The sequence below is a fragment of the Lichenostomus cassidix genome, chromosome 2, assembly GCF_008360975.1.
Source record: "Lichenostomus cassidix isolate B80296 chromosome 2, HeHo_3.0, whole genome shotgun sequence".
Classification (NCBI taxonomy): domain Eukaryota; kingdom Metazoa; phylum Chordata; class Aves; order Passeriformes; family Meliphagidae; genus Lichenostomus; species Lichenostomus cassidix.
In genome coordinates this window covers 35,375,922-35,400,086 of record NC_139482.1, presented here as the reverse complement: position 1 = coordinate 35,400,086, position 24,165 = coordinate 35,375,922, and the positions used below count along the sequence as shown (strand labels likewise).

General features: G+C 40.2%; 1 protein-coding gene across 1 annotated transcript in view; it reads right to left on the bottom strand.

Moving 5' to 3' along the window:
- Window positions 1-22,991, bottom strand: part of PLCL2 (phospholipase C like 2) — a 97,196-nt gene extending 74,205 nt beyond the window's left edge. Inside the window, exon 1 of the mRNA XM_085051055.1 lies at window positions 22,677-22,991. Coding sequence (XP_084907181.1) covers window positions 22,677-22,991 — 315 coding nt within the window. The remainder of the gene's footprint in view (window positions 1-22,676) is intronic.
- Between the last annotated feature and the right edge of the window lie 1,174 nt (window positions 22,992-24,165).

Below are 24,165 nucleotides of genomic sequence, written 5' to 3'. Positions count from 1 at the left end.
CTGGTGAAGAAGGCAAAAGCCACATTACTTTTTTATGGTTTTTGTTTGTTTCATTTTAGGAATTTAAGACTGGATTTTGCACCAGTTGATGAAGACTGGAAAGTTCTGCTTGACCCACAAGATTATGGAACTCAAGGAAAAGGCGAAGGCAGCCTGAAGAAGCCTCACAAGGAAGAAAGGGGAAGGAAGAAAGGAAGTGGTGACTTGCGAGCAACATTTCATACAGTAACTGATCTATCACCTTTGGGCCACTTTTCACTGAAAAACATTGCAGCAGTGGAATGAAACTCAATCTCAAGAAACTATGTTCACAGGACAGAGATAATACTCCTTCCCCAGCACACAAGCCCCTTGCAAGGTAAATGCACTAGCCTTAGAATGGTGTCGTGCAGGCACATTTAGAAATGGCAATACAGAACTATTTTCACTCTTACTCCTTGGAATAAGGATATTAATTATTATTAACAGCATTAAAAAACATTATCATTAATAATCAATAGTTTTAAACAGCTGCATCTCAACTGAGTAAGTCTGCAATTAAAGAAGATTGAAATTTCTTTTTTACTCCTTTGAAAAGGTATATTTATACTGTGACCAAGAAGAGATAATATTAGGCAGACAAAAATAAGCTGCCATGGCCTGCTACTGTCTCTGCAGGAGTACAGATCTTTATACAAAGATATTCTGAAAGTGATCATTCCATTTGTGTATTTCTTTAAACTTGTTTTTATGATTTATATCCAACTTAAGAATCAGCTATCTATTTTCAAGCTTGCATGATTTTTCTATTATTTTACTGTGTTTTAACATACTACTCCTTATCTAAATATTACAAGCAGTGTGATAAAAGTTGAAAAGAAATGGAAAAGTTATATTTTTAATTTCACATATCTTCAAACTATATACTCCTGCAATTTAGAAAAACATTTTTGCTCACACCATTTTTTTTTAAAACGAAGTGCTGAAACTCATATGCAATTTTCTTATTATTCCTGACTACAAGTCAAAAAAGCAGTGCTGTTCAGCTGACCTTACAGTCTCAAGAAAAGTCTCCTTCCACAGGTAAGTTTAATGAAGTCAGGGGGGAGCCAGCTACTTACAGTCACACCTTTGGAGGCAATGCAGAAAAGTGTGATGATGATCTCACTGTTCAAAATTAGCCAACGCTACCTTTCAGGTCAGATCTTATTTTGAGAACAGCACATGCAAAAATTCTCATACACCACACCGGAAGTTAATTTTTTGCTTTTACTGGTATGACCCTTGCACTAATGTGTTTAACACTGAGCCATGTAACAGCTGCTTACTTTTCCTTCAGTGAGTGCAAAACGCAATATAAATAAGATCTGGCTTCATTTCAGCACTTCACCAAAAAAAAAAAAAATCCAGCTGGCTGCTTCACATGCAACAACATCTCACATGGCCTTTCTGCCTTCATCTAATAATTGTTATCTTTTTGTATCTTTAAGCTTTAAAGCATTAAAAAAAACCCACTATTTTATATTTCAAACACTAAGAACGTAGTAACACATATAAGTAAGTATTAGAATCCAGCAGAAATATTAGATTCTGCAAAGCAACTTTTCCCCAGCACCACTCTTCCCTCACTTCTAAATGGATGCTAATTAAGAAGCATGCTTTTCCCACATTCTCCTTAACTTTGGCAAATTTTATATATTAAATTACAACAACTAAGGAGTGAGTGCAAAAATGCCAAGGAAACACATGATAAAAATACCAACTTCAAACTATTGTTTTTAACAGTATAATGTCCTCAGTTCCAGCATTAACAATACTGTTCTGTTCCCAAATCTTAAAACAAGAGCAGTTTCCCACTCCAGTTTGAAGATACCAAGTTTAATAGAACCAATATGCCTTAGCAGGACTAATGAACTTTTCCTAACAATACACAAACAAAAAACCCAACTATTTGGCATTTTAGCAACAGTTGATCAAAACTTGTTTGATAGCACAGCAATCCCCTCTCTGCAGCTTCTTTATGGTGTGAATAAAACAGTCTGCATCTCACATTCTGTCCTTCTACCAGTACTGCACCGAGAAAGAAAACTGGCCAGAGGATAAATCAGACATTGTCTTGGCACTGCTTTCTCCTGCTTGTAGTATTAATACTGTGCTTCTTTTTAACCTTTTCTCCCTAATGTTTCAGACAGACCATTCACAGATATTTTTGGCTGTGACAGGCTCAGACGCCAAGCTCAGGAATGTACTTTTCCATGGGTAACAGTTCAGTCTAGGGCTGCTTTCCCGGCCGGCTGTTTCTCAAGCCTTCTGATGACCTGTTTGCTTGCCTGTTCTGCAAAGTTAGAGCACTGCACAGCACACTAAAGTGCAAGTTCAGGTAAAAGGGCTTTCCCGTTTCTCCATTTGTGTTGCATAAAACCACAAGAAGAGCCTGAGATGATGAGGGCATACTGAGCTCTGTAACAATACAGAGGTAAAATTAGCACAGCCTCATTTTGTAAAATATTCAAAGAAACATTCGTCAGAGAGTGTACAATATGCACTCACATGTCAACCAAAGAGCACTTTAGCTGGCAATAGTCTGATGGCTACAGAAAGTAGTAATAGATGTATGCCAATTCAATTAATGCTAATTTAGCACTTGGTGCATCTCTCATTTAATTCAAAACCATTCATGTATAAAACTGCACTTATTTGTGCCAATGTAGTTAAGTTACAGGAAAACACTTCAAGTCAAGCTTTGCATTTTCTCTAAGCATATAATACTTTTTTTTTAATCCATGAATGCTGAAGAATAACTAAGAGTCAGAAGTCATTAATTTTGTTTATACGAAGATAATAACTTTCCATTTTACCTGTAAGTTATGTTAAGTCAACCATCTAAACCAAAATTTTATGCAAGCTAAAAAACACAAGGCCATTCAGTAGCAGTCAACTTAAGGTTCCATTGTAAACATCCACACACAGAAAAAGAATAATAAGAGACACAAAATCCAGTACCTACTTATTTAACTCCTAAGCTGTATAATAATTGAGGATATAAATCAGCCTGGACAATGGAAAAATAACTATGATCATTTCTCTACAGTTTCTGTGTAATAGTTTTCATGTATAAGATAAGTTTACTTTTCCCAAATATAAGTACTTTAGATTACATAGCACTTCCTCTTTGAATTCAAGACAATTTTTTACAGTTCAGAAGCAACTAATTGTTCTACAATGTTAGTAAAATATTATCTTATCAGACTTTTTGACCTACATTCCTAAAAACTGACATAAGATTTCTGAAGTTATAAGGAAGTTTGATGCACTGGATAGATTGTGAAACGAAAAGCAGAATTTATCAAAGTCTTCCCTTGTTACTATTATTAAAATTAGTACTTTGAAAATATACAAAGATTTTAGCTCTCTAGCACTGAAAGAAATGAAATTGCACCCTTTCCAAATGACCAAAATCGGTCTTTTTTTTCTTGTTAAGGCTGAAAATACATGATAGCCTCAACATTTTTCTATGAATGCCACTCTCCTCAACTGGCAAAATGACAGGAAGATGCATCTATGACTGCAGAAAATGGTATTAGCAGCAGCCAGGGAAGTTCAAAGGCAGAGCAGTTACAAAGCCAGGCTTGATGGTCTGCACACTGCGCCAGCTTTGCAATGATTCAATCTCTACGACAGATTGAATCAAAATTTGTAATTAATGTATGTAATACTTAAAAAATTAAGTACTCTGAGGAGCTGTTAAGCATTTAACTGCAATCACTTTTCAAAGCCACAGTAGCTGTACAAAGGTTTCTGATCACAAATCTATCATACTCCTTACATTCATCAACATCAAACCACCAGAAGAGGTTTATTTAAAAGACATCAGTGTACCAAATTGAAATGCACAGAGAAACTCCAGACCATACAACCATGAATTTATTTGGGAGACTTGCTTTACTCTGATGATTCCACCGTGGCACATGGGAAACCCCTGGGCTGGCTAGGACAGAGCTAATTTTCTTCACAGCAGCCTGTGTGGAGCTGTGTTTTGAACTTGTGTTTAAAAGGGTGTGGGCAAGACCAATGTTTTGGCTGTTGCTGGATAAAGCTTGCATGGGGTTAGGGCTCCTTTTCCACCCCCTCACTCTGGCCCCGTTCCAGCAAATAGGCTAGGGGTGGACAAGAAGCTGGGAGGGAAAAGAGCCAGAACAAATGACCTGAGCTGGTCAAAGGGATATTACACACTGTATAACCTCAAGCTCAGCCATAAAACTCAGGTAGCAGAAAGGAAGAGTTTGACTGTTGGGAGCCATCAAGATGCTTGTGGGATGTAGGAGTACCTTCCTTTGCATCACTTGTTTTTCTTTCCTCTTTTCTTCACTTATTACACTGACTTTACCTTGAACCAGCACTTCTTTTGCTTTTGCTGCTCCTACTCTCTCCTGTGGCAGTGGGATGGGCAGGCAAGAGAGCAACTGTGTGGGTGCTTGGCTGCCCTCCAAGGTCAACCAAACCACTACACATGGTAAGTTTAAGATCCTTTCCAACCCTGTTTTCTGCTAAAAGGATCATCACTAGCATCTTCTTGGGATTACTAACACTGTCCTCCTATATTTAAAATACCAATATATAGAGAGGGGGAAAAAAAGGAGAAAAAACAGCCAAGAAAAATGCTGCAGAGAAATAATAAAATGGATAAGTATCTGACTAAGAAAACTTACCAACTCAGTTTCTTCAATTTCTTCTCATTACTTGGATACTAAACCTTTATACATTTCTATAAGTCAGGGAAATAATTTTAGATTCTTAAGTTAGAAAGATTCATTTTACCATTTCTTTCAACAGCTGTGTTGCCAAAGCATTTCCATTTTTTTTCTCAGTACCCCAGAAACTACCATTTGTTTAGTCTAACCAGTCACAGTCCAGATTGTTTTTTCTAGATGCTACTTCCAAATTATCTCTGGTTTCTAGTACTCTAGACAGAAAATGTGTCCAACAATCTTCTGTGGAACTATCAATTCTCCATATTTCCCTGGGGAGAAAAGGAGGTTCTCCCAAAGGTCTTGTCAGAGACTGGAGTTCAAAGCATCCATCTTGCATAAAAAATAGCAAAAGAATTCTCACTTGCAAACAAAACTACAATTCCTAGGAATCCTCCAGGCAGAAACTGTCTTTATAAGTAATCAGATTTACAAGGTCATCGTCCTTACAATTGTGGGGTTTGTGTTTAATTCTGTTTTAACTTCAATTCACAATTAAAAATGAAAAATACCATTTTTAAAAGCATGAAAATACTACAAATAGTTTTCATCTCTTCTTTTGTTCAGTCAATAATAAATGCATGGCAGCAATAAAGTTTTTATCGTTATCAGGAGCTGTGGAAGAAAACTTTGCTTGCAGCCTCAGTTTCTAGGGATGAACATTGAGAACTGTCATTTTCACCTCTGCAGAATAGTCTTCAGTTCTAAATAATTCAGACTGACCTGCTAAGGACCCTTCAGATCAACTGGATTTTATCAATTCCCATCAGTATATTACTAAACACTACGGACAACCATCAAAGAATTTTCTGTTCATTTACCTCTCTCATACTTCATGCTTCTGCTGAGTGTGAAGGAATAATTTCAATACCCACCATGACACTGCCATAGGTATCTTAAGTTCAATGCAAGAACTTCGTTAATGGACTCAAACAGCAAGCAATTTCTGTTAACAAAAGGCCAGCTTGAACTCCTCAAAAAGAGAAAAAGGCATCAAGAACCAAGAAAATAACCCTCCTCTCTCCCACACGCAGAAGTCATCAAATCGTTCCAATCATTTTCAGAACCAAGAAGGGCTTTTTTCTCATATGGGTGAAAGAGGTGAATGGAAGGGGAGGAAAAATAAGTAATATGCAATCTCCCAGGACAGGCTAATTCTGGGAAGAATAATTCCAAGTAGATTTGCCAAAACTCAAAAAAGCAGAGTGAGCATGTGCTAGAAGAAGGCTTCCTCTAAACCGAAAAAGAACAGTGTCAGTGATTTAATTCAATACTTTTCTGTGACCTTTTAAATTTTTATACCTGAGAAAAATTGTGAAGGATTCAATAGCTCACAGTTTATGATTATGAATCCTTTGTGGAATAATCACAGTAATAGTGTATACTCAAATAAGAGAGAGGATAGAAAGTGGCTATACCTCCATAAAGACAAAGAATAAAACAGAACAGAGACATTTAAATAATGCAGACAAACAAGATGGAGAAACAGGAATGTCAGACCTTAAATGAAGATGTTGATGTGACAGATGTTTCAGAAAACCTAGATAATGAAGACTATCACTAGGAAATTATTGCCAGCACAAAAGTCCATCAAGTCAAAACAAGCTGTTAGTGTGGAAGGGTTCTGCTATCCATGAAAGGTGCCTTACAGTTAAAGCAGATAAACTAACTCTGTCAAAACATCTCACAAGATCCCTGTGCATTGAGATTTCTAATGTGACCAATCTACCTTCACATATTGATGAAGAAGAGGCTGAGAGACACAGCACATTTTTAATAAAAGACTTCCATTCTTTCCAAGCAGATGGGACAGCTGTTATGTTTAAAATAAGATGCCAAAATCTCAAGAAAACTCTTAATCTATACATCATACCTGACTGCTTTATAAGAGAACAAACGTGACATCAGAATACAAAGTAAAACAAAAAACAATAAGGAATGATTTCTCACCATCTCATCCTATAAAGAGAAATAAGAGACATCAAATGAAATCAGCAGGTGGCAAATTCAAAATAAAGAAGAGTGGGTACCTTTTCCACACCAGCACATTCAAGATACAACACACTGAGCCACACACTGGGCTACAGATGCAAAAGTGTACAGAGTTCAAAAAGAAACTGGGGAAAAATAATGGGAGCAAAACCCATCCTTTAAATGTAGATGCTAAATATGAGAATATTCCGAGAACCTTTGAGCAATAGATCACTGAAAACTGCTAGGTCAATATTGAGGGATAATGATACAGGTTAGTTCATCACTGCACTTCTCCCTGCAAAAAGCAGGGCAGGGGGATGCAGTGTACTTTAGTAATGAGAAGTCAAAGCACTTCACTGCCTGTCTGCTCCTTTGTGCACACTGAGGCTGCTGAGACAACAGGGGCTGCTGGCTTGCTTCCACGCACAGCAGAGCTTGAGAGGCTGTTGAGCACCTGGGCACCTCCCTGAGGCCTCTCACACTCCACAGAGGTGATGAGGCTGCACAGCTGGATGCTTGGCTTCACAAAGCTGCCTTGTGCAGCTCTCACCCAGCATCCCCCTATGCTGGCAGCTTCAGCTGCAGTCAACAGCTCCAGGACAAAGCAGCCCAGGAGGCAAAGGCAGCAGTGATGGCTGCACTGGCCTCAGCATGACCATATTCTCCAGGAGACCCCACTGGGGAGCACCTGGGCTGCCAGAGGAGCTCCAGTGTGATACTTTGTTACCTTGTCCTTCCCTGTGCTAGAATCCAGCCATGCCTGTGGATCAGGGACAGGGAAACCTGGACATTCTGCACTGAGTTATCTTTTCCGGTTATTAAGAGCTCGACCTTTACCAAACCATGCAACTGCATTCCCTGTACTCTTCTGAGCAGATTTCCCCCATCTATTTAGTGGGCACACACGTCAGTTTATTCTGTCTTCTTGCTTATCTTTGCCTAGATGACAAAAATACAATTACTCTTTTTGTTGTTCTTAGCTACCAACACAGGTCAACTACTAGAACTCTCATAACACAGAGACAAGAGACATCCCAGTCTCACACACACACACACACAAAAGCCCAAAACCATAAAACCCCAAAATCACAAACAAACAAAAGGGTAACATGGATGGAATTAAAAGTGAAGGACTTACATTATGCCACCTTAAAAGACAGCTATCTGCATCATTTGCTTATTTCCTCTATTTGGAAAACTGCCACATTTCTTTCCTAAGCATTTGTTAGGAAAGATTTTCTCAGTGACACTTCTGTCCCTTATATAGATTTCTGAGACCTTGTTTCTTTATGATATACAATTTAAAAACAAATGTCTCAGACCTGATAAGCTTTGCAATAACTGAAGGAAAACAGGTTATGAGACCTAAGTATAAGAAGTATCTTCAGTAACGAATCCCAGAATAAGTTGGGCAAGGAACTGGAGAAAAGGTACCTGTAAACTCTGAAATTTTTCAAGTTACATCTTAAAATCTGGGGTTAGGTTTTTCTGGAGGGAGGGAGGGGATGCTTGTAAATTTTTACATGTAAGCAAAACAGGGTTATAAAATTCTAGCAGGTGTCACCTTCTCCCAATCAGCCAGTGTGAATACTGAAAGAAAATATATAATGTGAAATAAGTACATTTTTCAGTAACAGTTTGGTTCAAAGTCTCACAGAGTTTTAGTACATTTCTTATTGTGTTTTACAGCAACAAATTACATTAAAACAAAGATTTCCTGGAGGCAAGAAGAAATGGCTTTTCATTGCTTATTTAAAACAAGTAATGAGTTTGGCAAGCTACAAAAACAACAGAGAGGGAAATGAAGTTTCAAGCAGCACAATTCCTGCCTCACAGAACTGCAGCTAATGTAAGGCACAGAATGACCACAGACATAGAGAAGAGAGTTCTCCTGCATCATCTAAACACAGCTGGATGCGAACGTTTCTTAGCAGAAGTATAATGCAAGACAGAAGTTCAAACACTTTTTATTTTCTCTGAAATGTTGCCTCTCTCCCTTTCTTCTACATAGCAGGTGCAAGAATGGCAGTCCTGTTTTGTTTCCCCACTGGAACAAGCCTACTCCCTGAGATGACAACTACTTTCATTAAAAACAGAAAAGTAACAAAACAAAAATATTAGACACAAATTTCAGTCTGTCTATATTAAAAAAGAAATCTTATAAACTAAGAACCATCATTAAAAGAACCATATTTCCAGAAAGAGGGTTAAGAAATGTCACATTCATTTCATACACTGTAGTGTTGCAAGATTTGACAAGTTACAGAGGGATTTTGCTGCTGCTCAGCAACTACCTCTCACACTAAGATCTCCCAAGACACTTTCCAGCAAGAAATTAACTGATATTCCACAAAGAAAAAAGAAAAAAAAAAAAAAAACACTGCAAAATACTAGTAAGTGTAGCTTTCCACAATGCTATACTGAGCTGAAATCTGTGAAAACTATGAGCTACCAAAGTTGTAGGAAAATGACTCAAAAATATTTTGCCTCATTCTGTCACGTTATTCTTTGCATAAAGCTCATCTTGACCTACGACCAAAAATCCAGTATTTTTTTCACCAGCTCTCAAAAACTGCCCTACTACTTAGCACAACAAGGAACACATGCAACACCTAAAATACTTCTGTTTGTTATCACAAGGAATACTACATTTTGCAAGTAACTCCTTTAAACAGTGGCTATGATTTATTTCTAAGCTGTCTGTGAAATCATCATATTTCCCCTTCACTACCAGCCCTGAAACCTGCTTGCATTCTCAAGCCTCTGGTTTCAGGAACCTTGGACTCAGATTTTCATCCCTGCCAAGTTGTTGGCCTGAAATAATACAGAACTTTATTTTTATCCTTTCTAGTATAACAAACTGAGAGCTTTGAATTGAGGCCTTGCTCTTCTTTCTGAAGTTTTGTGTATCAACAACAGCACTTTAAGAATCTTTAACTGCATAATCACCTGGTCAGTGCAACACCAACACAGTTTACAGTGTCCTGCAAGGACTCCCAGAAGTTTGTTACCAAAGTTTCCTAAGCAAGTAAAAAGAGGAAGGTCTGTACAACTGCATTGTTAACAATCACATCAGATTTTTCAACCAATGGACCAAGAGTTCAGTCTGTATTATACTTTTGCAAAAATCCTGGAATAAAGAAGTAAACAAAACACAAAAGCCCACCTGGCTTATAACCGAAGCAGCCAACAGAAGTTTGCAGCAGAAGCCCACAACTTATTCCCACCAACCATTGTAAGTAGTGCAGATGAGACAGTTAAAATAAGTGAGGGTTATAAGGTGTGCTTTTCTAGAATACAGAACTGTATTCCAAATATTTTAAATAGTAAGGAAAAGAAAGCAGGGAGTAGCTTTCAGCACAATTCATTCTGACTCTCGCAAAATTCAGTAACGGTGGCTAGGAGTAAGGTTCTGAACCAAATAGGAAAAAAACCTAATACTGCTCTGCATTTGTTTTATATACTAAAAAAATTAATTTGTATTTATTTTATACAAAAACTTTTTAAACATTTAACACCTATGCTGTATTTTAACAGCATGCATTAGAAAAATCTTATTTCTCCATCACCTCAGCCAAAGGTACCATTTGATAAAGTACCCTGAGCAGATTTACATAAACCCTATGTGATGGTGGACAACAGGCAATAGGTTAAATCACCAGATGACAGGTTTTTCTCAGCAAAAGATGCATTTAGTTGATGGTATCCCATCACATAATTTTACAAACTTCACCAGAAAGACCTGAAATTAATTCAGTAATTCAATAAATTCACTTCAGAACACTTCCAATACATGCAGAGATGGTTTTCAGACTGTATTATAAATCTAAATACTAGAATCTCTTTTCTTTTTTTTTTAATAAAGTTAATTCAAGATTCTTAGGTCCTTGGCAAGCGGTTAATCTTGTAAATCATTTTTAGTGGCCAAAGCTTTAATCACAAGGCACTTTCTTACTCTACCTACCCCATCTCAAATGACTATAGTAAATTTTATATATTCCACTAAGGACTGAGTTGAATTTGGGATGAGAAGAAAAAAAAAAATTTCTGCAGCTGACCCCACTGAAAGTACATATTTGAGCTATGATTTCCAATTAATATAAAAATTCATCAGCAATTATCAGGACAAAAAAAGGTTAATTTTCTCCCAGCAAGGCAAGAACTCCTAAACTACTATTTTTGGAGGTTAAGTTCTATACTTATGGACAGAAATATTAATTTCCACATGTGAAACAATGAAAATCCATTTCATGTTCTATTCTTATTACTCCAACTGAATGTATGTCACTTACAAATAGAAGAAAAATAACACGCAATCAGACATTTTAGAACAAGCAGTAGAATTACCTGAAGCTTTGAAACTTAAGTGCCTAAAGACAATATTGCTGACAGCAATGCTCAGAAATTATGAGCCAGACAGTGGACTCTTGTCAGAAAATGAGCACACAAAAGCATGAGGATTCAAAAATCCTCAGGAATTCAGGAATAACGAAAATGTGTCTCAACACAGCAGCCCAGCTGAGCAGGAACAGGTTAACAGGGATTACTCTGCTTCTCAGTAGTGAGAAAGTACTGAAGAAGGGAAAAAAAACAAATTAATTTCCCTCCTCAAAGGAGAAAGACAGACAAGCAACAAAGTGTTGGGATTTCCTTCCAAGATAATGCTGTTCTATCAATCTCGTGGGACACAGAAACTTCTAGTTATCTTTGTCCTTCATTGCTTACTGTATTTAATAATCTTTTTAATCCTCGGTTGAATAATTCTCTGAAGTGAAACTTCAGATGATCTGTTCTGTTTTCAGGAAGCTATCTGATCTTATTGTTAAACTTTGTGTGAGTTTTCTAAAGAATAAAAATACCTTCTTGATTCTTCTGGACTCTGACACAGACTCTGAGCAGTCTGAAGAGCCTCAGACATTACAAAAGCAAAAGAAATAAAAGATTGAATAAAATAATCCATTAACATGAATGTTGGACAAGAACCTTAAAAGTCAACCCCAGCTAGAAGTCAGATGTGCTAATCAGCAATGTTTTGTGTCATCAGCACCATGAAAACACGTTAAAAGACTTCTAACAGAACTTCTGTCTCCTGCAAAGATGTTAAGAGCAGCTACTTTCAACACAAGTATCATCACCAGCATAGCCCTTCTTACACAGCTCTTTAAAAAGCAGGCTTTAAATATTTAGCAAACGGTTCTAACAGCACTCTCCCACTGCCAATTAGCAGCAGTGATACCATTTAAATATTTGATGATGACAACACTAAAAATAAATAAATTACAGTCCAACTTAGTATCACAATATGGCTAAACCTTCATTATGCTATAGTGGATTTATACATTTGACTGGCACACATGTGGAATACCATTTTAGTCTTGCACTGCAAAAAGTAATACAATGGAAGGAAAAAAAAAATAAAAGGGCACCAGAATAAAAAAAGCATAGAAGAGTTTCAATAGTTGGAACAACTAAATACACCAAGATTTTTTAGCCCAGAAAAAAAAATACATAAAGCAAATGTGAGGAACACCTCTCAGCTCACTTGTGGAAAAGAGGAAGTGTTCTTCTAACATAAGAACCAGGGAATATCAGGTAAACAAGTAAATAGCTGCCTGGTAAAACCATGCAAAGAAAAAATGGAGGAGAAAAAAAAAAACCTGACTTCTTCACACTACTACACATAATTAAGAAACTGCCAGATGATGTTACAGTGGTGAAAAGCTTCCAAAAGTCAAACTGGCCTTTGACAAGCAAAGGCAGGGGGAGGGGGAAAGACCCATCAGGATTAAACACATCTTCGCTCCAGACCACTTAAGGCTGGAAGCAGATGTCAGGAAAGGAGGTTTTTTCTATTCTTCCTGTTGGAGGCAACATAATGAGCCAAATGGATTTTTCAGCCTGAGCCCAGCAGCCATCCTTAAAATTCACAAGGGCTGGGAGCTTTTGAAGACTGGGGGAAACAGATGCATCTACCCCAAGCTGTGCAGTCAGCCTTCATCACAGACAGTTCAAGCCCCAAAGCCTGTGGGACTAAAATCCATTGTGAAGGTTGAGAGTCTTGCACTAAAACCCACTGTGAAGGTTGAGAGCCTTGCACTGGAATCTGCGCTCCCTTTTCATCACTCTTTTTTTGGGGATTCACAAGCAGACACAAAGTACTGCACAGAGCACACAGAGTTCTGCTCTGCTTCAGCACTTTGCTGGGAATAGAAGGTTCTCCACCAGCTGTTACAGACAAAAAGCAGAGTGTGGCCAGTCTGCGACTGCTGAAGCTGGAAGACCAAGCTGTATGAAGGATGCAGAGAGACCCAAGAAAGGGAGGGACAAGCAGGCAGGGTGACACAAAAGATAGGGCGATGGACACAAACCAGATCCAGGCCAAGAAGAAAGACCAACACTATCACTTCTTCCACAGCATCCTTCTAAATCTACAGAATACCACAAGATAATTCTCACAACTAAAAGCATTCAGATTCCCGATCAGGCTGGCTGCTCGCTGAAGAAGGACCAAGCATGAGGCACACGGAACATGTTATTTAAACTGAAAAGTGTTAACCTCAAACAATGCTTGTGAAACGCATCACTGCAACTACTACAAAAGGGAAGAACAAAGAGAAATTAAAGGAGACTTGGGTTTAACAAATTAAGTACATCCAATAAGCCATATAAAGTTCTTGGGGGTTCTTCAAAAGCAAGAAAAAACTACTACTACACCAACTCAGACTACTTATGTCTGATCTCGCTTTCTCCACTATGTGGTAGTAATGTGCCACAACTAAATACATTCTCATTTCACATAAATATTAGTCTTGAACTCTGGGATTTACACTGGCTTTTTGTAACGAACAGTTTTCAGCATATCTCAAAAAAAAAATTATTTAGGGACCATTCTGTGCAAACAACAAAATAAATACCAGTTGATTCCAGCCATTTCCTGAAGTGATTTACTTCCATTACTGAGTTTTTCTTGCCTTATGTAGCAAAAATGTATGTATTTAAATTGTAAACACATTAATATTGCAATGAATCTAAATACTATTTCAGCAACTCAGAAACTAACTTTTCCTGCAATACATACATGAAAGAGATTCATTCTGCCTTAAATTCACTAAAAAAAAAGCATAGTAGAGTACACAAAAGTCACTGTCTTGCCTTTTTTTTTTTGTGTTCTTGTACTGTTCACAGGAGTTACTTAAAATCAATAAAAAACTGCCTATCCTAAAACCCCCAACAACAGGAAGAAAACATTCTTAACAGAAGATTTGACAGCAAGCTGAATTCCTGTCCTTTTAGTCCAAACTACACTTTGGTAATACAGAGAATTAAACAATGAAATTATATTTTTTTAAATAAGCAGTCATTTACACTTTATTTTAAGGAATGCAGCTAGAGGACACAATTGACAATGTCAAACACTTTTATCACAGGGAAACAGGTAGTGAAATATATTAAGCATCCTGGATTTTCCATCGTAAGAAGTACTTCACAAAACAAAACCCATGCATTTCCATTTCTAATACCAAAATAAAACACCTAAATAAATTTATTTTATTAAATATTTTTACAGTGAATTTTGAAATCCAGTTTAATATCTTGCTATTTTTTATTGCTAATTTTATAAAACTGTCAGCTGCTATTCGGAAAAGGGGTTGGTTTGTTTGTTTAAAGATACTTCCTGTCTGTCTGCACTTATTTCCAGAACGCGAATATTTGGTATCTGAAAAGATCCCTGAGCATGGTATACAATCTAAAGTACACAAGGATATTACTTATTCCAAAAGGCCAAATGACATTAAAAGGAATCCCAAGAGAAGCAGAAATGAACCACAGCTATTTTACTTTCCCAAGGCTGCACCAGTTAACACTGAGCCTCAGTAGTGCTGATTTCCAGTCACTCACTGTATTGCACTCTTCACTGTTTTGAACATTCATGTTTTGTGAGGTCAGGGTCTAGGAGGGAACAGGTGAGTGAACTTAGGGATGTTCCTCTTCAGAAGCAAGGGACAGATGAGTCTAAACAGACAGCTCTGGAAAGGAAACAAGTTAAGTAGATACTAGCAGATGTACTGCAGTCAAGAGGATGGGCAATACATCCTTTCAAAGGACTGCTTCATGCACAATCCTCTACAACAGGCAGAAGTACAGTGATGGCACTGCCCCGTGTTTAAAAGGCATGCCAGATGTGAAGATCAACTGTAAAACAGTAGCAATAGTCTTCATAAACACAGCTGCAAAACAGGGAAAGAGGCCACTTGCTACTCACTCTCCTTAAAGACAAACAAATCAGCCCCTCCTAAAGGGCTCTTTATATGCCAATGCAGCAATCCAGTAATAATAATATCAATTTGTACTTACCAACCATTATTTAAACACATTTAGAAGGAACAAAATTTTCTCATAAATTGTATTTTTGAACTAGATTCTGCAACATCATATTGCCTGGTTTACAGGGGGCAAAGAATACAAAAAACAATTTTTATTTTAACCATGGAATATATAATTTGATCCTGTACCACAATCTACAATCATTTAACAAAAAAAAAAAAACCACAACAAAAAAACCCCCACAACCTAACAAAAAAAAAAAATCATCAACCATGTATGATAAAATGAGAGCATAGTTTAAACAGCATGTTTACCTGAAGGTGGAAGAGCTGCATGTATGTTAGAAGGTAAGTTAAAGTCAGAATGAACCTGACAAACTGAAGATATAATCTGAAATAATTAAAATGCAGTTAGCAGGACAAGTACGAGCTTTTTGCAGATGATTGCTTTTGCCCAGTACAAAGAGGAGTGATCAGGCAGCAGCCTGCATAGATCACAAACAAAAGGTGATTAAAAGACAAAAAGCATCATACTGAAATTTATTAACAGTTGATCCGGTAGCAGAGCAGTGGAGCAGAGTAGACTGACCTCTTGAGGTCTCTTCCAGCCCTATTTTTAAGCATTCTTCAATATATATACATTGCTGATTTTTACCACATTTTTACCATTTGCACTTCTCCATGTATATTACACATAAATTACTATATACCTCTCCTCCCCCAAAATCTACCTGTTAGTCTGTTTATATATAGAATTCTAAATTTTGAACACAATCCCACATTTGTGTGAAAAGATAAATAATTTAGAATCTATGTACTAATATTATAAGTTCCAACTTAGTTTGGCTCTTAGAAGATTGACAATGGGCAAATTTTATGTAAGGGCTTTTCCTAATAGAGTCAGGGCAAATAATACAAGGATTGATGGCAATATCACCCATGGACCAGCAAAGGCTGGGAAACTACACAATTAACTTGTCCTGTCAGTCTCTGTTTAAATTCTTTTAATCTTCCATAAATGCAATCAAATCATGGGAGCAATGTATTATTTGTGAGCCACGGGCAGGATACCACTGCTCTAATTCATAGTTTAAAAATAGGTTAAACTAGTCATGGCACTGATCAAGCCTACTAATAAGCATAAGTAAAAATCTCATCAGGTATTCCTAATGATTTTCAATACCATTAAATAATTTTTCACCACTGAACAGACTGAACATGTTTTGTGGACAGTCTAAGGTTTTATAGGTGGAGGGGGTGAAGGAGTTGCTATTATTCACACTAGCCAAGCTCTTTAGTCAGTCAAGAGAAATAGATAGATAAGCTCTTCCAGAAGAGAAGTCAGAGAAGCTAAATTCATCCAAATTAAGCTCCTGCTCCAAGTCAGCTTTTGGAAAAAACACTTCTCTTCATGGGCTATAGCACATAAGCTAACTAAATCATGCAAGTGAGTATCCTCAAGTATACATTTCTACAAACAACTATTTTTGTGTGTTACATATCTTCAAATAAAATTTTGATTACTGTGGTCTACAGAAACTACTCATGCAAATAAAAATACATACCAAATGTAATGCACAACACAGCCTCTCAGTGGCTGTGGCATACAGTGTCACTGCTAACAAGCAGTAAGCTGCCTGACATATAGGTCTAATGTATAAATATGATACTCTATGCAAGCACCTCAGGTATATAGCTTTTGCATCACAGAAGATGTGATTTAGGATTGTTATGGCATTAAGTACTCTTTTAAAAATACTATATTTTTTAAAAATTTAGGAAGCCAGTGCACAATCAGTAGTAGAGGATGGAGAAGGAATACGAATATGGATAGGCGCTGGTGACCTTCTATAATCTAGCTGAGAGTCCAACAAATTACAGACAGCATCCTCTAAAAGAAAGTTCCAGGATTGATGGAGCTGCAGTTAGCTATTCAGGTCTCTCATATTGACAAGCCAAAGAGATAAGACAGATCTGCATTAAAACAACAAGAAAAAACTAAGAAACAAACAAAAACAAATACAGAAACAGCCTCTCAGAAAAACTTACACTTTGGCTGTCTAGTTGAATGGCTGTCCAAGGTAAGATGTAGGGGAAGCTCAGCTATCACAGCCTTCTTTCCCAAATATATGCTTTTTTTGTGCTGTCAGTTTTGGTGTCAATTAGCACACGTGCTCTGGGCAAAGTATCCTTTACTGCTGGGACATCCCCATTCTTCTTCTGTACCCATGAGGAATTCAGCTGATACTGTAGCATTTTTGTTTCCAAAGGGACGGGCATGAGTAAACCAAACACATTAGTTCTCTTCTTTCCTCTCTATGGCTGTTTTCTTTGAACTTACGGAGCTTCAGCATCTTTGGGCCAAAGACTGCTCAATCAAGTTTACTTACATGGTTACACAGATTTCTTTGCAATATGAAAGATGACAGAAAATCAGATAATTTCATATACTTTAAACTGAGTCCAGCAACCTAATTCCTTGATATTCCTTCAGACGGAAGCCAAATATGTATGAACTATTCCTGGGCCTCCATGAAAAATTGTGGCTAAGATAATATAGGACTGCAGAGAACCCAGGTCCTCTGAAAATGCTACTTTAGAGTTGACCATGAATGCAAAAGGGTTTATATTAAAGCCTTTAAAACAATCATAGCTGTAGAAAACACTGGCCAACATTCTCCATATTTCATATTTTGTACACCTGATACAAATGAGTATACAGTGTCAACTAGAGATCACAGAAGATTGAACAAGATAGAATACTGACATTCTAACACGAGAAAAGTTCTTGATGCATATGCTTTCTAAATCCCCTGTCATAGAAAGACACAGATATGTTTAGTTTCAAAAGCAAAGCTCTGCTGAAAATTATACCCTAGAGTATCTACCTGCTAAATTTGGTTGCTCTCTCTTACAGACTTTGAAACTTAGGAGTTGACAATGCTCAGCAAGTGCATGACTTTACAGAATGAAAGCTTGAGTTTAGACTCAGAAGAATAAAAGGAAGAAAGCTGTATATGTTATTAGCCAAGATATTTATTGACACCAAGATCAGTATTGGTATATGCAAAAAAACCAACCTGGACTTTGCTTCTGCACATGTTGATAAAAACACTCCTGCTCACAGAATGCTAAAGCCACCTTTCTCCATGCGCTTCTCACTGCTGCCTTCCTAAATAACTGCAGTCTCTCCTAAGAGTATCTCTTCTCATTTTATTACTGCAACCTGTCTCCTAATAAAGACGTATTTATCCCCCTGGATCTCTTTCTGTCTAGGTCTACAGCTTTGGGAAACCATGAGGTTCTGTAAGCATTTATTGGACAGCACTGAAAGCAAGCAGCTCTGAGGAAACATACCCATACACCACAAGTCATTTGCTGCCTTAAAGATTCTCAAACGCCTACCACCTCCATGTCTCTTTAAGAAAGGCGTGGAGGAACCTCACACAAAAATAAAGCAAGCTCACTGCCAACTGTCAGAGCAGCTAAGAAAAGTTCACAGGATGCTTAAATCCACTTTGAACTGCAAGATGTAAATTAGTTTCACAGAATATTATAGGAAATGTTGTAGGAAATTACATAATAGGAAACCACAGCTAGCTGCACCAAGGAAAACATTATGGAAAAAAAATACAGACACCCCAAAACCCCTACATACAAACAAATGCCACATAAATTAGTTCACAAATCAGGTATCCAAGAGCCTAAATCCCATGGATGCACAATGCATCATCACTATTGCCTCTTGAAAAATCAGAATCTCATCAATACAGAGAGTAAGAAATAGAATAAACACATGTATGTAGTCCCTCACATTTGGTTCAACAAAGGCAAGCAATAAAATAGGCTATTCCATAAAAATTGCTACAGATGAAGAGCGCAATCTTTAATCCTTGCAGCCTAAACACCACTGATATATGGGAGTGAAAGGCCAAGTAAATGACTATGTATAAAGTCTGTGTTACTTTTTCCAGTAACAGCGGCTGTACCACCTGTCATCATCCTAGGTGACACTTCAGCCTCGAAGAGTACATCATCTCATGCCAAACAAGAAAAACAAAAGTCAAAATTAGCAGGTGCACAAAATAAATAAGACAGAAAAAAATATGGAGCTACTGGAAAAAGGGAACAGAGACTGCAAGTAAGAAAGGAAAGGGAAAAAGGCAGCAACTGCTCTTCTCAGAGTTATGAAAATAGACAGCCAATGGAAGCACAGACTGAAACCAAAATAAAATACGTATCTGTGCTCCTGATTTTCATGCACAAACATGCGGTTCTAAAGTATTTAATCTGAACTAGAACTGTTATTCAAATGTCAATTTTCTGTTTGTGACCCAAAAGCCTACAGAGTAATTGGCAGACACAATATTTAAGTATTAGATATTCCATAAAGGTGCATTTTACAGATCAACTAACAACATCATGTTTTGCATGAATGTATGAAATTTACATGTGCATGGAACAGACCTGTTGCGTGAGGTTACTTTGTATCTTTTTAAGAGCAGTTTTACTGATATAAGCTATTAAAAGTCTGAGCACACCCTCCAAAAACATATTACGTCTTACTTTTTCCACTCTTTACAGACTTCTGCTCTGCAAGAGCAGGCAAGAAGCATCTTAAGGTTTACTACCCATGCCAGATGTTTCAAAAGGTTTCATAGTGAAAACCAGGCACCAGCACATCCAGATTCAAACCACCTGAACTGCTGAACTAAGCAGGCAGGATAATATTCATAATGTATTTAGATAAGTGATTTTCCCCAAAAGTATTAAAACAGTTGTATCTAAAATAAATATGGACCACCTAACTTTAAATGCAGTGTTGTCACATCTTTCCACTCAAGATAATTATTCAAATGACAACACAAAGTTTTAGTAATCAGTTTTTGGCTGCTAAACAGATTACCGTTCACATCTGCAAAATGGTATTCAGCATCAATAATAGCAGAAAGTTGAATAATTTTATATTCCAAAGTGCTATCATTTCTGTAGAAACTAAGAACCTTGACTTGGGTATCCATGAAATGTAATTCAAAACCTATTTCCTTATCTCATGCTTCTTGATCTTAATATATCACAAATCCCCAGGTACTGTGACCTTGTTTGGTCCCCAGAGAGGCAGAAGGTTGCTGTATAATTAAATCATACACTACAAAGTAGTACAACGGCATGGTACACACTGCAAACAACACTGCTGTCTTTCTTGGGCTACCACAGAAGAAACAAAGTGTTAAGAAATATCAGACCTGTAAAAAAATCACTGGCAAATCCAGCAAATATTACCTTATTCCAATACCAAGCTCAGTTGCCCCTTGTCCATTGTTATAATTTCTTTAGCACACACACACATGTACACGCCCAGCATCACTGCTCAAACAGGAAGGGTGGGTACAGCCTGTCAAATGTGTTCCCCTGCTCACTGCCCTTGCTCTCTCCTTGGTTTGTAAAGCAACGTCCAGAAGATGTAACACAACTTTTAAAACACTACTAGACTTGACATTTGGCACATTTTTCTATCATCCAACCAACAGAACAACAGAGGTAACAGGCAAAACATGGGCTGATGATTGTGTGGAAATCATGTTCTAACTGTGGTGAACTGTGTTTTGTTCACTGTTGTGACAGTGATGTTTTGATTTTGGTGTGGGAATTCTTCTTTGTTGATGTGACTGAAGTTTGTGAAAATCGTATGATGGATGTGGATTTTAATGATAAGGGATGGAATGTGTCTTGGGCTTGCATGACAAAATTTTGGTAGCAGGGGGGGCGACAGGGGTGGCTTGTGTGAGAAGCTGCCAGAAGCTTCACCTATGACCAACATAGCCAATGCCAGCTGGCTCCAAGACAGCCAAGCTGACCCCACCAGTGACTGTGGTAGCACCCCTGGGATAACAGATTTAACAGGGTAGGGAAAAAAAACTGATCAAAAGTAATTGCAGCCAGAGACAGGGGAGGACAATAGACAAGTGAAACAACACTGCAGACACCAAGGTCAGTGAAGGAGTGGGAGGAGGTGCTCCAGGCGCCAGAGATGAGATTTCCATGCAGCCCACAGGGAAGACCATGGTGAGACAGGCTGTCCCTCTGCAGCCCGTGGAGGACTCCACGGCAAAGGAGATGGATGCCTGAAGAAGGCTGCAACCCTGTGGGAAGCCCACACTGGAGAACATCCCTGGCAGGACAAAGGGCAGCCTAGGCTGGAGCATATTTGCTGGCAGGACTTGTGACCCTGTATGAGAACCACACTGGAGCAGTTCATGAAGAACTACACCCTGTGGGAAAGACTCAGGTTAGAGAAGTTTATGGAAGTTCATGGTCCCTCCCATGGGAGGGACCCCACGCTGGAGCAGGGTAAAAGTGTGAGGAGTTCTCCCCCTGAGGAGGAATGAACAGCAGAAACATGATGAACTGACCAGAACCCCCATTCCACATACCCCTGCACCACTGGAGAGGAGCAGAATGGAGGCAAGGTGCTTTTAAGATTTGGTTTTATTTCTTACTATCCTATACTGATTTGCCTGGTAGTAAATTAATCACCCCAAGTTAAATATGTTTTGTCCACGACAGTAATTTCCGAGTGATCTCTCCCTGTCCTTATCACAGCCCATGAATGTTTCAGCCTTTCGTTCTGTCTTCTCTTCCCTGTCCAGCTGAGGAGGGGAGTGACAGAGTGGCTTTGGTGGATGCCTGGCATCCAGCCAAGGTCAGCCCACCACAGATGATTCTGGAAGCATATAAATATCTAAGAAGACAACACATCTAGCTTAATTTTGATCTAGCTGATCTTGATGAAACTCAGATCTTAAGTGCTTGAAGTTGCACTTCATTTCAAAGCTAACACAGCTGTTATACCATTGGAGCAATTCCTCTATGTTCTCTCAACCTTCTAACTGGAGTTAGGAAAGCTAACCCAACACATATCTCAGGAACCTCGGATTTAAGAAACCAAAATGACTGTATTTGTAGAAATAATTGTATTATTTAAAAAATCCCATTTCTTTTTGCACAAGCTACATTGTACCACTGACGCTCCCCCTACTTTTCAAGCTGAAACATAAGCCTTCAGAATATGCAGAGCTAAGTATAAAGATGTTTCTATAGGTGAAGTACAACTCAGCCTCCTGCTAAACGAGCTGTCATTTTTAATAAGAATGTTCCCTATTATACCTTCTCCCATCCCCAGCCCAATGAGATCCTGAATCTCTCATCACCTGCTGTGTGCCTGTCACACACACAAGCCAATGGAGCCACAAAACTGCTCGGCACAGGTGCATCCCAAATAACAAGCATACTGTGCAATTCACATCTTTCCCTGCCAGGCTGGTGCCCATGTTGTCTTGTCACAAGCCAGCTAGTTTCTCTCGCCTTCCCTAACAGGAGATAGAGCCTTCTGCTTTAATGAAACTCAAAACATGACGCCCCTCTACCCCCAAGCATGGATGTATACAAAGCCATCCTCTCACTGTTGCCCACTTCTGACAAAGGAAAAATCAAGTCCCCTCGCCACAGGGGGGAGGAAAAAAAGAGAAAGAAAAAAGCCGCCTGTCCTTTCATCTAGAGCCAAGGCTCTGTGAGCCCAATGTATCGCCCGCATCTCCCTGCCTCTGTCACAGAGAAAAAGACCCCGATGGGGAGGAACAAGAGCTCTTACCTTAATTATACTGCTCCTCCGGGGGATGCCGGGTTTGCCTTCTCGTTGTTGACTGGTGGAAAATCCTTTTTCTCTGCTGCTGCTCTCCGGGCTCGCAGGAGGAGCCGATCCCTGCTCCTCACCGGCTCCCGGCTGGGCACAGTCTCCGTTGGAGACCCGGCTGCCCGCACTGTCAAAGCGGGATCTCCCGCCGCCGCCGCCTCCTCCTCCTCCTTCCCCATCTCCTGCCTTGAAGGCCACCTTCCCTTGGACCGGCCCCGGGGAGGAGGGCAGCCCCCCGCCGCCGGTGCCGCCACCGCTGCCAAACTCCGCCATCAGCCTCCCTGGCTACGGCAGAAGCACCACCGCTGCCCCCCTCCCCTCCTCCCGCGGCCGCTCGGCGGTGGCTCTTCTTCCGCTTTCTCTGTATTTACGATCGCCGGATTTTGAGCCAAAGTCTCTCCCCCCCGCGCATTTGGCAGCCGAGGCCGCGTAGCTCCAAGAGGGATGGAGGGACGGACGAAACGTGTCGGTGGCGGCTCGGCGAGCACCAGTCCCGCAGCACCTGGGGAGGGAAAAGGAGACGAAACGTGACAGCCCGTCCTCACACGAGGCGGGGGAGCGTCGCACCGCGGCGCGCTGCCCTGCGCGCACACACGGACCCGCGTGGGAGGAGAGGGGCTGCCCGGGGTCCCCGCCAGGCACACGCGCGACCCGCCGGGGGCACCGAGCGGGCAGAGCGCAGCCCCGCCGAGGGGACAGGGACCGGCCCGCCCCGGCTGCCACGGGGCGGGGGAGGCTGGAGGGGACCAGAGGAACTGCGCTTTTGGGGCTGCTCAGCCGGGAAAGACGAGAGGCGTTGATGGCGGTATTTTCTCACCCTGACACAGCGACACCCACAATCGCTGAAGCAACGAAGCGGGAGCAAAAAGAGAACTTGCAGAACAACACGCCCCGAAGCCTGTGGCCCCGGCTCGGGGGAAAGCCCGTCCCACGCACGGCGGGGACGATCCGCCACAGCCCCTCTACGGCCACGAGCGACGGCGAGAAACGGCGCAACACGAGCAGGGTCGCCGCCGCCGCCCCGCGGGGCAGCCCCCGGGAGCCCTCGGCAACTTTTCTCCCCTCCCGCTGCCTGCCGACATCCAGCCGCCCCAGAGCGGAGCCAGCCCGGCCGGGGCAGCAGCACCCCGGCCCCTCGCGGCACCCTCGCCCGCAGCCGACCCTCGCACACGCTGCGGCCCCGCTACCCACCTCGGCGGCGAGCGGAGCCCCCGGCTGCCGCTGCTGCAGTAGCCGCTTTTCCCCTCTCCCCTCCTCCCCGCTATGGTCGCCGCCTCTGCCCGGAGCCGGATACAGAGAGAAACTGATTCATGTGGCTGCTTCCCTCGCTCTGCTGCCGCCGCTGCCGCTGCCGCCGCCTTCCCCGGCCCAACGCTCGGCAGCAGCCCCGCGGGGGAAACGCCGGCAGCGCCGAGGGGAGAGGCAGCCCCGGCCGCCCCCGCGAGGA